Below are 18,168 nucleotides of genomic sequence, written 5' to 3'. Positions count from 1 at the left end.
TTATATAGGTACACCCCATAGGTGCAGCGGCAGTCACTTACTAGGTGTAGTCTATATGTGTCATTTTGAAAGCACTGTCACAAAAAGACACATGCAAACTGACCTATTATCTGAGCTCTCCTATTATCTGTGCCCAAGAATGACAGAAATTCATCTGCTAAAGACATACGCTGTGGCTCTACTCTAGAAAGTAAGTCTGCACAATAAGATTGAAGCCCAACCAAGTACATTCAGAGGATATTTAATGAGTTAACTTGCTTGTCAAGAGCAGTAAGAGAATTAGGGTTCATCAGGAAGAGATAATAATGGATGCTTGCAGCCCTGACAGACAATGCTGCTACAGAAAAATCACATTAATGCAGTGAAGATCTTCACTGAGGAAGGCACACTCTTAATCCAACACCACTAACTTAAGATATAGAAGCCTGACTTAACAATACATAATGGAAGAGAGAACACATAAATTCAAATAATCAAAACACTGTGTTTCTCTGCCAGCTCTATAAATACCTAGCCAATAACAGACAAAAATAAAAACCAAACCAAAAAACTGGTCCCTACTACTGTATTTCAATATCTAGCTCTGAAATCAAATCAAAAGAAGAAATATATTCTCTTCACTTAAAATCCCCAACCTTTACTTCAAGGCTTTTGTTTTTTTTATCTGGACTACAAATTAAACATGTGAACATGTCTCAAGTTTGGAATGAGGAACAGCAAAGGACAGCAAGACAAACTACAGACATTAAATACTCTACAGAGTACTAATGTTATTCTAATGCAATTTTTCACAATGTTTTACTGAAATTTAAACTGTCTTACAGTTCTTGACAGTAATTTTACATTTAATAAATATAAACATAGACATTCTGCCTATTCAGAAGTTCACAGTATATTTTGCTGGGATTAAGTTCCAAGACAAAACCTGCTGGCCCACTTCAAAATGATCACAGCCTCACTGCAAGATGTTACACTCTTGTAGAAGTGTGAGCAGGGGCAGTACAGTTATGATGAGGAAATGAATGAGAAAAGTACATTTCCTGTAAAGCAGCAAAGGCATTTGAGTATTCTGACCACAGTGTCAAATAGTGACTGGGGGGCCAGGCTCCAGGCAGGAATTCAGCTTCACACAGGAAATCCCATGGCTGCCACATACAAACTACACCTTTGGCTGTCACACGACATACAGAACAAACGCATGTTGTGATGAAGATCAAAAAGAGACAGCTCAGTAGAACTCCAGACTTCTTCACTTTCAGATCACACATGAAAGCATAAATGACATGACAAAGTTCACAGAAATACAGTGAGAACAACACACTTCCGTTTCCTGTTTCACACTTTCTCTCATGCTGACAGCATACATACACCAATGTGAAGCACAAGTGTTACATGGCCTTTTATAAGCAGCCTCTGAAAAGCTCAAATAAACCCTCTTTCCAATATATTGTTTCCAGTAACTTCTTTACTAAGAAAATAAAGGCAAGGTAATGAAGTTCATAATTAAAAGACTACACTTGCACAAAAAACATCCCTACTCGCTGGATAAAGTGAGTGAAAGAAAGAAAACTCTTTCAATATAACAGTACAGAAGTAAATACATGAGTGTGCAGGGCAAGGGTTGGGTCAGGGAGAGGAAGGGGTAATATTAGTCTATCAAAGAAAAGGTGCAGTTTATACAGTTATTCTGTTGCTACTCACCGTATTGGGTACATATGGCAATCCATAAACTTTCTCCTGTGTTTCCTTTAAAATTTCTGTGGTTGACTTTTTTAGAGGGTGTTTACCATGGTAGATTTGGTCCAAGACAGCATAAAAAACCTGAAGAGAGGAAACACATTTGTCTTTGGCACATGTTATTGACATATGAAAACCAAAAAAGACAAAGTAAAGAACATGAGAGATGGACTAGGGAGGTGGAATAGTTTGAATATATATGGTTTGGAAATCTTCCATAATTAGTATAACATACTAATGTTATACAAGGAGAGAAACGGGTTTTTGGAATACACCAACCACCACCATCATGACCTTTCATAAATCTATGTTTACGTCACTCAGCACACTGAGAGTACCAAACTGTCTGCACCTTTTAAATAAATTAAGATCTGTCCCTAAGGCCCTACAGCACTTCCCCTTTTCAAGAAAAGTATTTTTAAATAGATTTAATAAAAAACTCCTATTTTTAAGTTATTTATTTTAAAGTTATTGAAGTGGACACTGCAAAATAAGCTATTTCAAGACATGTACATGCAGCCGTGAGAACACTCCATCCCTGCAGGGGCAAATTATGGCTTAGGCAGTGAACATAAGAATTCTGTTAAGAATATTACAGAATCAATGAGGTTGGAAAAGGCCTCCAAGATTATCAAGTCCAGCTTTGACCTAAAAGCACCATGCACACTACACAGAGTTGCTGATGCTACTGTATTTCTGCTAGAGCCCTGCAACAGTGTAGTACTAAGGCTGATCTTTATTTTAGCTTTCACCATCAAAGCAATAAATTGCATAAGTGTAAGGTTAGCTCAAAGAACACTGCACCAGGACGGTACTTTGCCAGAAGTACGAGCTGCTCCATAAGCAATTTTTGTGCATGTGAACTACAGCAGAATGCAGATGCATGACCAAATAACTGAGGTGTTCGGAAAGTGGGAAAGCAGCACAATTTAAAAGACTTTCCAAGCAAAGAGAGCAAAGCAGAGTCTCTGGCACTGTAACAAAAAACATGAAACAGGAATGGACAGAAGAAATTATTGCAGCCTTTTTTTTTACTATGAAGATTTCCTATTTTGTGGAAGTGCAAGGAAGACAGATGACACCCACTGCTGTACAACACAAGATATTTTTAAGAAGTTTGGTGGATCCAGATGCTTAAGGGAAGAGGTCAGGCCATCCTGTGGTCGGCACACTTCATAGGAAAGCTGACAATAAGGAGCCTCAATAAGCTTTTTGCAAGGAATTAAGCAAATAATTTGGCTAGAGATTCAGGCCCAGTCACACTCCCAGGGTGCATTACCATCCCCAATGACAATAAACACACTATTCCAGGAATTATAACCATTAAATTTTATGGGGAAAAAAGTTTTTTGTATGTTTTATGTTACCTAAATAACACAACCCTTTGAACCTTTGAAAAGATTCTTTATTATGAAATGCTAGTACAAATCATTCTGAACTCTTTAATAATTTATCAGAATTCAGAATCTTTTTATTTGTTCTCGATACAACATGTAGATTCACCAAAATTGTGGCTGTTTCTAAAGGAGTATAATCCTTCTGTTTGAATAAGCCGTCTTCTAACATAAAGAATTCTGTATATGCTTTGACAGTCTCTCTTGGCAAACAACAAATGTGCACACTGATTTTTTTTTTCCAAGAAAAACTGAGGGTTATAAGCAGAGGGGTGAATAAACCATGACTTGCAGGAGCTATTCCTAGATTTCCTGCTATGGCTAATGAGGAGAAGAGAGGTCAGTAAGACTCAGTTTGAACAATCATCCATTAATGATATTACAAGTTTTATGTCCCAGGTAGCAACACTGAACAAGACATGTAAGCACCCAACATTGTCCATCTACAAATGCAGAGTAGACAGCAAGCACCTATTCAGAGTAAAATTATTAAGAAAATATTAAGAGAAATCTACACAACACTGCAAAAATACTTTTTCATTCTTATTTATGCAAGAAGAGAAAGCAGCTTTACAATGGCTTTGCATTCCTAGTCACTAGAATCCCAATCATTTTTTTACACAGTTTAACAAAAACTACAGATTTATTATAGCAAGGGTGGCAGAGTATTACCCACAGTAAGTACCAGGAATAGACCTGAAAATCCTGATGTAATAGTCCTAAAAAGCTCACTTTCTCCTGTCACCTTAGACCTTTTTAACTCTGCAGTAGTCATTTCACACTAACTTCCCCTCTCCTGTCTACAAAACCCAAATCAAACATGAGGAACTTCAGCATCTGACAAGAGACTTTAGTGCCAAGCTTCAGCACAGCCTTGATCCTCTTTTTCTATCTCCCATCTTTGTTTGGACCAGTCCGCAGTCACTCTTCAGTGTTCTTCACAAGATGGGGGAACTGCATCTGCACTACGGGAGACCTTCTCTACAGTAAAATTTGGAGTGAAGTCGTTTGTGGTCAAAGAGCAAAAGCCAAACTCATAGCTAGGAAGTGGGGAAATGTCAACTGAAGGCCAGTGAAATGTTCTGCCTAAAGAACAATGTGGTGACAAGGAAATGAGTCACTGAAGTCAGCTATAAACCCTCCCTTGATCCTGGCACATGTACAGTGTGGGAAGAAAGCTGTGAGCCAGGCCACCTGGACAGCATGGTTAAAAAAAACATCCCTGAAAATAAACTTGGATGAACTTTATACCCACATGCATTTCCATCTACAAACCACAGTTCTGTGTGTTTACACAAGCCTTTGAAATGGGAAAGGTAAACACATCCTAGGACCACAGGATTTTAGGTGATACTGCTGAGGAGCAAACTAATACTTACTATCAAGCAGTTGAGAGAAGATGATTTCTAATTTCAGTAAAACACATTTCTCAAAAGACTTAAAAATATAAAAATGCCATCCAATACTTGTTAATCTTCATACTGTCTCTCTATTTTGCACTTACATTGGTATTTATTAATTTCACTTGATTCCAGTTCTTTCTAGCTCCTTGTCTGCTTAATAGCATTAATATGCACACATTTAGGCATTTTCCAGTGAAGTTACTACTGACTAAAAGACTCTGGGATTCAATCTGCCTGGCAAAAGATGTAGGGGTTTCTCCTATCTTTCCTTCTGAGTAACTGATTACACAACCTAAAAGAAAATTCAGAGGTATTATAGTTATGAAAAAGCAGTAATATTTCTCACTTTCATGTCCAATAGACTTACTTTCTGAACAGGCCATAGAAGAACCTCCAGGTGTTTTCCACACTGCTGGAATGTTTGTTAACATTTTTTCTACTTTTAGAGGTCAAATATAGCTCACATAGCATTTAGCCATCAATACAGAATATAGTCTTTGCAAATTCCAAAGGAACAGTATTAGAATAATCATTCACAGTATTTTCAGGTATACAGCTAGCAGCACGTATATATTTTCACATTTGCAAATTAAAATATATTTTGCTTCAATTAATTATTATACTTTTTAATCTGCATGACGTGCAATATGCACTTCTAAAATGGAATGTATCAGCTTTGTATTTGTCATGTAGTCAACTTCTCTGGGACTTTTTTTTAATTATTCAACAGAACAGCTCTGCCAATTTGTCTCTTTGAAATGAATGCACGCTTCTGCAGGTTTTACACGTGGCATCTCCAAAAACATAGTGCTGAAAGTAGGAAATTAATAATATTATTCAGCATGGCATTGTGGTCATTTGGAATGCGTTGGAACTAGTTTAACTTAATTTCCACAAGAAAAATTTTATGGCAAGCAGCCTGCTAAATCACTGTACCACTGCCAGCACCAGTCAATCATTAGGCACCCATGGGAACTTGAGCCCACCAAAAGTGGGTGTTCTTGAGCCACAGGGTGTGGAATGACTCCAAGACAGACTCTAAAGAGGCCCCAGGAGCAGCTGAGGGCCAACAACAGCAGGGCATTGCAGAGCCTCACCACAAGCAAGTGATGCAATGACTTCTCCTTTTGGAATACCCTCTCCTGCACCACAGAACAGGGAGGCCATGTCACTTGTGAATATATTTGTGACCTATTGCTCGATATCCAAGTCCATTTAGCCTCCACAATGTCAACTTGGTCTCAAAACTTGACAAGATCATAGCAAATACATATAAAAAGTTGAAAGAAATCTGTCAGATTGATACATAGCTGTTATGGATAGAGGCATCAGAAAAGAATGGGTGCATGTCAAAGGACTTGATCAACACTTTGGTGGTTACTAATCTGTACATGTGTATTGCCCTCATGAATAAAAGTCCACGATTAAGCATATAAATTTTATTTCAATCCCAAATTTTTTTCCTCAATAAAAACCTCCTGTATTAATTGTTTATATTCCTGCCCACATTCTTCCTGGATTATCAGACATCTGTATGAGAATCTTTCAAAGCCAACAGTGTGCATTTTAAAATCAGACCTGTAGAGAGAGTGCAGTTATATTTTCATGTCACAGAGGTATAGACACAAGTAGTACCTGCCCAGCCAACACTGGCTGCTGACAACCAGCACTGTGCTGAAAGCACAATTCAAAAGTCCATTAAGTTTAACCAATGAAAAATACATGTATACACTGAAAACAGTGTTCAGTCTGGCTTTGACTAGTGTAATGACATATATACAACTTACAAGTCCTCACTCCAGACTTCTGATTAAAGTCTTCTATGTAACTGCACAGAGAAAACTGCAAATATTGAAGTTTCTCTTTCAGATCAACTTCAGTTAACCAGCCCAGCTCATGTTTATAGACAGGGCTGTGATCATTTAGCCACTTCTCAAAGGACAAAATACCAAAGATGTGTAAATTTGTTTCTTTCCACATATCAGTAACTAACCTTCACTAAGGTACTAGCAGAGTTATCTCACCTAAACACCAGGTTAATTGTAGGAGGAAAAACTATATGCTTTGGGCTTAAGACAAAACAAATAAGAAAACACAATCAAACAGCAAGAACTTGTAGCACACTAAGAGCAGCCAAATGATTACTGTAAAAAAAAAAAAAAAAACATGGCTGGATGCTAATGCTACTGTACACATCTGAGAACTGCTGTTGCAGGATTGAAAAAGGCCAAATACAATTTTAGATAGAAATCTGATTTCCTTTCCTTCCATCACTGATCATTTATAGAAATGACTAATCAATCACATCTACCCACAGAAAACAAAGGTTTATGAATTTAGTTATTTCTCCTAACACTGTGAGAGAGAAGTCTTAGATCCTTACAGCTCAGCCAGCAATTTTGATGTGACAAATGGCCACTTTCATCTGGAGCTGCAGAAGACAAGGAGCTCAAATCACATTCTAGTAAATAGACGTGCTGGTTTGATTTTACTATGGTAGCCTCTATATCTCAGTCCTACTATATTTTAATGATCCAAGGCACACAATACTTCCTCTACTTCAAGTTCTCCTTAAATGATTCCATAACTCAAGAATTTGATCTTAAACTACATTTGGGAATTCTGATAATCCAACCATTTTCAAAAGCTGTGGTTTTCATTATATTTTCCTATAGATATAAACATCTAGGTTTAAGCAGACAACACAGAATATGTTCAGAAAAACAAATATAAAAAGTAATATAAAAATTAATAAATTTTAATTAATTTTCATATACTTAGATAACACATCTACATTAAAATAAAAAATTTAGTCAAATTATAAGAACAAAAATAGGTTTCATAAGAGCTGAATAGTGAGTAGAAACTAGAATGCAAAACACATACCTGGAGTTGCATATCAGCTGCAGCACACACCTTTTTGGACTCACATAGTCTAGACACCATGTTTTTTGGTAGCGGCTTGGGAAAAAAAAAAAAGGTAACATTTAGACTTGTTGTTTATTTCTAAATTGTGTTTAAATAGCTAATTACTAGAAGAGCCTGAAGATACAAAGAAATCCCTGGTGGTAATAGAACACATTTGAAGTTCTTTCACTGAGGAAGGAAATATTTGCCCAGCAAAGCATTAAATGGCCAATTAAGGTATCAGCATTAATCCACATAGCAATAGAGAAATCACTAAGCAAAAAGCTGTTTGTTTTTCTATAAACAAATTCCCTTATACGCCTGTTAAAGATGTTATTACTATTTTTAGACATAAAGAACAGACTGGGGCAGTTAAAGCCCTCCCACATCATATAACTCATAATACTGAGCTTAATAATACTGAGTTTTCATAACTTCAACTGAGACAGCATCAGATCTTCTACCCTAACCCACATAAAAATATTCAGCTGTACTGAACACTAAATACCTACCCTTTGAAATTTTTAACAAAGTTAAATTTATTCCACATCTATGGCAATAAAATTATCCGTGCCACCACACACTGAAAAGTCAGAAACACTTTTCAAGTAATTATAAGAAAACCTTTCAATCCAGATGTCTGAAAATACATCCAAAGACTTTTTAATGCCACATTTTTAAGAAATCTGTCTATGAATGCTTGACCTTATGCTTCTTCCACCACTTGCTGAAGCTTTTCAAGAAATGTTTTTCCTAACAAATATTTTCTGTTTTTTCCCTAGCAGCTTCCTTAACCAAACAAATGAAATATGGTTAAAATAACAGTATTCTTGCTACAAAATTTTAAAAAGTACTACAAGTTGTACAATGTGTACAGAGTTATGTTTAATACCTAGCATCTCTATGTTACAAAGCTGCTAGGTATTAAACTTGACTCTAAATTCATAACTATGCTTTTATAGTGTGTTGAAGCAGCCAAGAAATAATCCAAGAAAGTCTACAGATATGGCAGAGTCATATGTTTAGATTCTTTGCAAATTATATGAATTCCAGACAAACAATGTTCACAGATTAAAAACCCAGCTCTAGAGAAGTTACACCTAAGTGAAGAAAATTTTATCAATTGACTCTAAAATCTCAAAGTTGAAGCAGGTAAGAAGAATTCTCTGCTTGTACAGCTGCTTTATGGAGTACTTGCTAAGGCTTGCAACGTCTTCTCCAAGTCAAAAGTTAGCTAGGTCAAGCATGGTATATAACCAGAGAATCTAATAAGGCAAAAAGTAAAGTAGAAAAAGAGCTACAATTGGTTAAAGTATTTTGGTTGGACAACTATTCTCCCTGTTCTATGAATGTCTCTGCCTCATTCTCTTACACAAGTATGGCATCCTTCAATGCCCTTTCATCTCGAAACTGAAGCACATCTGGATTTTCAGTAACATGGCTTCAACAAGGAAACCTATAGAATTTTGAACAGATTTTGTTAAGCACAAAACCTATCAGCAAGTTTTGGCAGCTTTTTGCAGGCTTTTTTTTTTCTTAATGAACTAGTACAACATGGAATTAAACAAAACTTTCTTCTAGGGGCATCTTATGTCAGATAGAGCAAAGTATGAGAAAACTGGATAGAAATTCTTAAACTGTAATTTGTCAGTGTTAAAGACCTGAACAACCAAAAGCTCAGCAACAGCAAGTATGTATATTTTACAAAGTTATCACTGAAGAGTGTTAAATTCAAGAGCCCTCCTACCAGTAAGCTCAAACCAACTCTTACCACATAATGGTATTTCAATGTTACATTTCTTCTATATTAAATGACGGCAAGAGGAAGTTCTCGACACTGAGTAAAACACAGGTAATTTTACCAAGAGTGTCAAAGAAAATGCTGCTAACTTTTTTTGCAGCCATATGAATGTCAAACAAATAATGCCAGTCTACTGACTGCATTGAAGGGCAAACTCTACTGTTTGAGCAGATTAAAATCAAGAAAGTACAAGTCATTCTTATGACTACACCTGTTGACAAAAAGGCAAAGAGGAAAAAACATTTATGTCTTTCTTAAATCTATCAGTGTTACTAACCTGGCTCAAAGATTGTGTTATGATCAGAATTCATAAGCCAAGCAGAATTTGGCACCAGAAAACATTACCAAAATTAGATTAAATGGAAAGAATTTAAATTGATAAAGAAGTCTGTTATTTTTCCCAAAACACCTTTGGGATCTTAATACTTAAGTTTTCAGGGAAGCAAAATTTGACTCCAGAGAGTTTTTCAAAGATCACAACTCCACTCCAAGGTATGCTTCTGTGAATGTCATGCACACAGATATGCTGAGGTCTTGAACTGGAGCACATATTGTTTCAGGCAGAAGAAACTATTCCTCCTTGCTCCATTACAATCTCACGCAGTTTCTTAATAAGCAGCTGAATGAATTTTTAAAAGGCATCAACATTCTTACGTCACTTCTCCTGAAAGACTAACTCTCTGATAAAACCGGAATGAGACTGTCATCTTCCTTCTAAAAGAAAGACTTCATAGAGCTTTGCCTGAAACTATGCCATTGAATAACCACTCCATTTTTTAAATTTAAACACTACATGCTTTTCTTTGAGGTCCACTACTCTAACCTTCTCCATTAAGTAACTTTAAGATCTTGGAATGAATTTTTCAGCATGTTTTTCATGGTGGCTCAAAGAAAAGAATTCCTTGTGTCCCAAAGCATGCTTAACTCCTTACCGTTGTGTAGTAATTGCAACACATTACAACTGTACTATCTGTGGGCTTATTCTTGTAATCATGCTAATATAATACTGGCTTTGTAATTCCATCTCTGTGAAAAATTAACTCAGTTCAAATTTGAATGGCTGAAACACTGGCCTTTGTTCAAGAGAGGCTCCAAAGTCACAAGCTTAAAATTATTTAGCTCAGACCTACCACATATCTCTGCACTTTACAAATGAAATTAAACAAAATCCCAGTGATACAGAATGGCACTCATGCACCAGACTGTCTGCTTAAGCACTGTAATGCCCTCATTTTGGTATGGCTTGATTTCATGAGCTTACCTGACTAATCCAACTTTAGTAACTAATTATTACAGTCCTCTATTTATTCATTTTTTCTCAAGGATTTTTTTGTTTGAGTCATCTTTCAGATGAAAGGAAAACTGGGCTTGCTATTTTCTTGAAACAATTAGATTTGTACTGGCCAGCTTTTTCAGCTAAATTCAAAAGACCTGCTCCTTTTGATAGAAGAGCTTGCAGGCTTTGTCACCGCTCAACATTCAACAGCACAACCTTTCAAAAGGGACAGAAGGCAGAGACAAGCTTTCTATAAACTTCAAGATATTTTGGACCAGAACCTCATGATCTACATCTAAATGAACTCTCATCTTTGAAGGTCTGCCCATCAATTTATTTTCCTGCAATGCTACTGAAATAGAATTTTCAACTGCTCACATGTTTTAATAATCAAAACACCTCTTTCCCCTCCTCTTCCCACAAGTATAAGCACTGATTGTAAGTGCAGATCCTCAAAGATTAGTCCTTCTACAACTGACTTTTACAGAAATGGCTAATGTAAGAGGAGATTACACGGGCAAGTTTTTCTGATGCAATTATGTTCAGTAGGAGTATGAGAAACCATACCACCTGAAGTTTACATGCAAAAACTAGACGTAGATGCAGCAACAACAAAAGAAGGATGCTTTGTCAAATTATCTACATTGCCTTCAACACAAACTGGGTCAGCAGCAAGTCCACCTTCTGCCAACATCCAGCAGAGTTCTGCTGGTGTAGTCCTTACTTCCCCCTTGAAAAAGGGTTAAAGTGGACTCTTTTTTCAAATACATCAAAAACTGGAGAAGAAAAAAAAAAAAAAAAAACAAAAAAAAAAAACCCCAAAAAATCAAGTTTCCTATTTGCACAACAGAAGAATATCAGAGAACAAGCAGAGAAATTAAGCCCCAAAAAGATCTTTGTGAAGTTGAAAATGTAAGAGAGATGGGATTTTCAAGTCAAAGTACTTCATAACATAGACACAACAGAAAAGATTACTTCAATCTATTTGTATTTAAATGATAAACATAGAAATATGATATCAGAGTTAAAATCAGCTTAGATGAACTAACATAAGCAAAAGCAGATTTATATACGTTGGATAATGGCTTAAAAATGCATTCTAAAATTTTGAAAAAGCAATTAAAAAAAAAGCCATCTAATGCTCTCAAGAGCCACAGAGCAGTTTCAGGCTCCTCTTCTCATATTCCAGCATAATCCATTCCTGCCCTCTTCAAGACTGGATTTTTACATAAAACCTTTCTCAATTGCTCTCCGAAAGGGGAAGATTTCACCACCAATAAACAGAAGTAGTTTATGGAAATGCCAAATGGGACAGAGTGTCTGGTTCTTAGCTTTTGCACTGAAACTAAACATGGTTTAGATTTGTCAAGTCATTTTGAAAATACAAAGCCATAAATAATGCTCAACAAATCTCTTTCAGATGTTTTAGTGAAGCTCATTCTCTGAACTCATATGCAATCAGATTAACTCCATGCTGTTTAAACACTACATGAACTTTATAGAGAACATTAGAAAGTCATATTTCTGTATGTGGATTCAAATAGATAAATGATCAACACTCTTGAACTGAGTTTAACTCCTAGATTTCAAAGAGACCTTTCTTAATGCAATAAATTCTGCAGAAAGGATTGCTCTCTTGCAAAAAAAAAACCAAAAAAAAAAGAAAAAAAAAGAAAAATATAATTTACAAAAAGATAAAAAGAAAGAAAAAAGGGAAAAAAGAAAAAAATATTAAAAAAAGAAAAAATTACAGAGCAAATTTTTCAGACAGTATCTATTAAAATAGAAGTTAAACATTTTCCTTACTATTCAATGGAGGCAAACATAATTCTACTTCCATAATACTGAAATGCACTGAATGCTTAGTATTGGATAAAAAGCTCCAATTAAGTATAACAGTACACAACTTAGGAGGAATTTTTGAAATGTTTGTATAAATATAAATAATTTTCTATTATCATTCTTAAAGTGACTACTAAAAGTCACCTGGCTACAAAAAGCACTGCTTTCCAAACACCCCACAGAAAGCAGATCCTGCAATGGACTGATAAAGAATTACTTCATATACAGACGGCACCAGAGTTTTAATGCAGAAATTCATGACTGACAGAACCTAATACCAATATAATCCTAAATAGAGCAGTATGTTTTTCATCACAAAGTATTTCACTCACTGCCCTACAGTGTGGTAAAAATGGAAATTTTGAACCACTGCAGATCATTTCCATTCACATCCATGATTGGCTACCTGAGCTTTATTTTAAGACAGACTTAAGAGAGTTCAATAGCAAATGCTATTTTTGTCATAACTTACCTGTCATTATATGAAATCATTCCAATCAACTTGATGCACACAGAAGCTGTTCACCTACTATACTTTGTAGGAAAAAAAAACAAGGCTGGAAGTTTTAAATATGTAATTGGAACCTAGGATGTAAGAATCTAATATTCTTCCACAGATCACATTTATCTTTTTTTGCAATGACAGTATTAACATTATTTTTTAATAACTGAAATTGTAATACTAAAATAACTTTATCCATTGCTTATTTCTACTTTAAACATTATCCATTAATAACACATGTAAAGATGATTCTTTTCCTACATACATTTATTCCTATTTTCAAAATTTTACATTTTTCCCTACCTGTCCTGTTTTATAATGCCTTGCAAACTGGTTAACCACTCGATAGTCATTTGCAAAGTACTCCATCAGAATTGAGGGAACTTCAGCAAAATCAGTAGCACATCTGGTTCCTAGAGGTAGAGTAATTGTACACATTAGCATCTGCTATTTTCACTAACAAATAGTTAACTCTTCCCAAAAGGTTTTGCAACTTTTAGTTTGGACTTTTGGTGAACTTTAATGTTCTTTTATTTATTAAGTCAATATTTTATTTCCATTATTGTACATACTGCCAGAAAAGCTTCATTATAATCCTACACATTTTACTATAAAGCACAAAGTAAAACAAAATATTTGAACAGCTGGGTGAGGCACCTTATAAAGCTCTGGATCACACCCTTTTTAAACTAAACCAGACTGTAGCCAAACTGGCCCTACATGAAACACCAAATCTTTAAGTGTCCTAAACCTAAATTAAACTACAATGTAAATAAAACTCTGCCTTAATCCCATTCACAGTTACAAGTTTTAGCTTCCATCTGTTTGCTGAGCTTACTTATGCTTTATATTAACCTCCCTTTATGATACCAAGTCATTCATTCAAGGAACACTCTTGCAGATTCAAGACAAGTTCTATGTAAGTGCAATGAGGTAATACCTCAGCTGTTACTATTTTCAAAAAGCACTTTCCCAAACCCCTTATTTACTCTAATCTTTATCAGCAGCTTAGCCAATGGAAGTCATTAAAAAGCATAACACATTGCCAAATCAAAGCTGAATTTCTAATTTCTATAAAGTTAACAATGGAAAAGTTGTTGCTTTCATAGTGGACCCACTGGGTCATCACCTCTATCCCTGTCAGCCAGAGACAATGTCAACATTCAGAATCAGTCTTAAATCCCAGTCTGTTTTTACTTTTATTTGAAGACTGGTTTTTAAAATCACTCCTTTGACCTCTACAAATCTTTCTCTAATTTTTAATCTTAACTTGTAATCTGTTTACATTCAGTGATTCAGACTGATACTGCTCTTTAATATAAATAGCATTTATCATACTGGTTTTTACCTACTAAATTGAGAGAAACTATATTCTCTCTGAGCCATCATTATCCAAAGGCAAGATAAAGTCTAAGAAACTATGCATTCTAGTTTTCTGTACCTGCTGCAGTTTGAATTCACCTTCAGACTAGACACGCAAAATGAACATGCCCAAACACTTTCACCAGTACCTTTGCCATTCTAATATTTACTGCTGTTAGATACAGCTCTGATGTAATTTCAAATCACCCTGAACCTTTTCACAGACACATTAGCTATATGCACTTCTGCACTGATACATAAAACTGTGGGGTTTTTTTCCACCACTGCTGAAAAATCTGTTTGGTAGCAAAAATTCTCCTTGTATTCTGAAAATGTATGATCTGTACTGTGTAGTTCTGAATTAAAGAAAAGTAAGGCAAGAGAGAGCAGGAAAGATGCCAAATTACTCAGCTCATCTCAACTAAAATGTCAAATTTTTTTGTGCTTACAATAGCCTGTTTCCAAACTTCACCACCCTCATGTTCCATGTGAGCAGACAGCCCCTAACAGACATCCCTGGGACAAGCCCTTTGATTTTTACACACTCCAAATCCATTAAAAAAGGATTCTCTGCAGAAACAACACCACTGACCTCCAACCTCCAGTGCTGCTTTTGCAATGCTAGATCTGGAGTGAAATCCCCTGGGATGCAGGACTGCCTGGAGCTAAGGCAACACAGAAACCATACACAGGGACTCCTGGAAAATCTGAGCCTCACAATTAGCCACTTCCTGCCCCTTCAAGAGTCTGACATGCAGAAACACATGATTCAGCACAAGAGGAGAATTCACACCAAAGCAGATATTTTGGGCATATAAGTATTTCTGTAGCTCAAGATCAGCAAGGCTATATGAGTGGAAGGAGTGGGAGAGAGCCCTTAGGTGTCCCAAAGACTATACAGAACTTATACTGAAGGAATTATGCAGTGTTCATCTGTTTTAACTAAGTCCAGTAATGACAGACTTATAAAATAGTTCAGTCAACATTAATTTTAAATGGACAACTTAAAAAAAAGAGTATTTTGCCACTGGGTGCAAAGATATCTATTGATAAAACATTAACTTAACATTAACACCCCTTTGTATCATTAGCATAAAAATGGTAAAATATATTAAAAAATAATTCTTCAGACAAGGGATTCACAATCTCACCGGTTTCGTAGTTTTTTTTTTTTTTTTTAAATACGTAAATGTCTACTGCACTTGAGAGTTCCAGCACACTATTATGGAAAAGAATATATCAAGCTGTCCACAGGTTAAAAAAGTAGCATGCCAAGCAGCCTTAGCCAACATGGGTCTTTGACCTGTTTGGCACAGCTGCAGAAGGTAACAGAAGCCTGCCAGCCAATACCCTCACTACTCTCTGAAAGACCTAATTCACTAATTTTCCTTCATTCATTTTCCTACGTAATTTCCAACCCAGGATTCAATGTGGTTTTACAGTAGGTACAACCTATTTCCCAACCTCCAACTATTCCAATGATTATAAACTCCACATAAGACAAACTTGAAAGAGTGGATACCACCAACAGAATAAAGATCAACAGTACATAAAGAAGAGATACAAACACGTAATTCTTATTAGAAAAAGAATATTCAAGCATTGTTTGGTTGAGTTCTACATAATATATGCGGATCTGATACTGTATTGTTAAATCATCAATGGTATAGAACTATTAACATGACAGCCATTTTTGGTTCATACTCCTTTTATTCTTTAGTTTTGTTCTGTCCATTTTTAATTGTTTTTTTAATCTACTCCTTTCTTCTGGAAATTAAACATTTGACTAAAACAAAAAAATCACTTTATTACTATAACTGTCTTACCAGTGACATGCTGGTACCTAGTTCTTCCCAACATAGAATGCATAGCATGTCCCATTTCATGGAAGAGATTCTCCATCATGCCAGGACTTAGTAGCGTTGGTGCACCCCTTGCTGAATTGGGAAGGCTCAGCATAAGAACAACTACAGGTAGCTGGTACTCTCCGTTTTCCTTTAGCCTGCCTCCTCGAACTGTAAAGTGACAGTCCTTTTCAAGGTAAAAGCAAAGATGGACAGCCAATGTCATTATATCAATGATACTAAAACAATGATTAAATTAAACTAAACTGTTAAATCAAATCTGAACATATATCAGTTAGATGAGTAGAATTCAGTGCTGCTATTGAACAACACTGTTTCTCCATCCTTACTATAGACTTCAAATTCATAAAGAAATTACTTTATTCCGTAAAGGAAAGACTGTGTTGCTTTTAGAAAATAAAATTATTTATGTTTTAGAATTATCAAAACCATTCAAACTTTCTAACAAGTATCACCAGTGACAAGACATTTACTGATGTGTCAAATCCGTAATGTACAGATTAAAGTCTCTCCTCCACCTTCAGCAGCAACTTCTTTATAAAATATACTACACAGAATTACTAGTATATTATGAAATACTAGCAAAACAGAGATTGTTTTGCTAGTATTATAAATCTATTATAAATCTAAATGTAGATTTAAAGATTGTTCATACATCACCTCATGAAAGTGGTAATATGCAGATGCTCCTACTGAGTGAAGTGTCTACTGTACTGCATCCTGTTACAAATATAGTGGCACTAGGTAGTGACTGAGCCACACCAGTTAGAAATGTCTACATTTTTAAAGAGAATTTAGAATAAAAATTAGTTTAGTGTAAAGATTAGAAAGTATAAATGTGAGATTGTTTCTACTTGTAAACACTAGGCCAGAAAACGAGTGTTTAAATATCAACCATTTCTCTAAACAGAGTTCCCTAAACACTTCATAACACCTGTTATTCTGTACCACAAAGAGTCTGAGTTCAGCCTATAGGGTGTTTTTTTTAAATGAAAGCTTGCTCTAAAAAATATTTTACCTGAACCCACACATGAAGTTACACACATTCCCTGTTTAATTTATTTTAAAATTAGTCAAGTTTTACTGAATTTATATTGAACGCAAATAGCATTAATGCTATAGTCATTACTTACATAAAACCCAAGCTGAAGTCAGATCATAAATGTTACCTGATGTGGTTTATCAGGTCGCTGGAAGAAGTCACAATAGATGTACCCTAGCAAACCCTCAGTTTCATGAACAACAGCCTGAAGAAAAAAAGAATATAATTTCCATAGTGAAAGCACTGATAACATGCAAACTGAAGACCTAATATTCAAATCCCAAGACTTATAATGAAGAAATAACAAACAAACTGGGAATAATTAATATAAAATCTGTTCTTAATTTTAATTGAAAATAAATACATGGAAAAAATTGATATCTTGTATCTCAAATTACAGACATTTCTGCATTTCACTCAAAATTAGGCAGTCACAGATTAGTATTAAAAGTACTTTCTGTGTTAAAAAAGCCCACAAATGACAAACAGAAGCTGATTTACCAAGGAAATAAAAGAAAGAGTAAGGAGTAATTATAAATTGACCCACAGTACATAAAGAACAGCATCTCTTGCTGGAGGCTGAGGATAGAAGAGCAATGCAGAAGACCTGGCAATGAATAAATAGGAACTTGGTAACCTGATGAGTAAGTTACTGCCCAAGTTTTAATTCCCCTAAAAAGAGGGCAGAAAAATTAAAGTAAAAATCAATCTCAAAGTAAAGATGACTTAAAGAGTAAAAAAAGAAAAGGTAAAGACACATGACAGCTAGGACACACATCTCCAGCATTCTAGTCATCTATGGTTATCTACAAATTGAAACTAAAATTAACAGGGCCCATTCAGAAAAGTGCAACAATAATCTCCAAACAGAAACTGGTTTAGATTCAGGCATCCTTGACACAGAGCTCTTACTAAGGATATAAAATACCAAACATCCAAAAGGCACTTAAAGAGATGATAAAGCTATTGAGGTCTAACTTCAACTAAAATTAGACAACTAGTTTGTGTTTTTGATAGGTATCCAAGTTATTTTCTTT

The 18,168-nt window shown here is 35.3% G+C and overlaps 1 protein-coding gene across 1 annotated transcript in view; it reads right to left on the bottom strand.

Moving 5' to 3' along the window:
• Positions 1-18,168, bottom strand: part of MIPEP (mitochondrial intermediate peptidase) — a 64,934-nt gene that overhangs the window by 19,870 nt on the left and 26,896 nt on the right. The window contains exons 12-16 of the mRNA XM_002191604.7: positions 17,259-17,336; positions 16,051-16,255; positions 13,166-13,275; positions 7,421-7,495; positions 1,702-1,821 (exon numbers count right to left, since the gene is read on the bottom strand). Of these exons, the coding sequence (XP_002191640.5) occupies positions 1,702-1,821; positions 7,421-7,495; positions 13,166-13,275; positions 16,051-16,255; positions 17,259-17,336 (588 nt within the window). The remainder of the gene's footprint in view (positions 1-1,701; positions 1,822-7,420; positions 7,496-13,165; positions 13,276-16,050; positions 16,256-17,258; positions 17,337-18,168) is intronic.

Source organism: Taeniopygia guttata, chromosome 1 (assembly GCF_048771995.1).
Source record: "Taeniopygia guttata chromosome 1, bTaeGut7.mat, whole genome shotgun sequence".
Classification (NCBI taxonomy): Eukaryota; Metazoa; Chordata; class Aves; order Passeriformes; family Estrildidae; genus Taeniopygia; species Taeniopygia guttata.
This window is presented reverse-complemented; position numbering and strand designations above follow the sequence as displayed.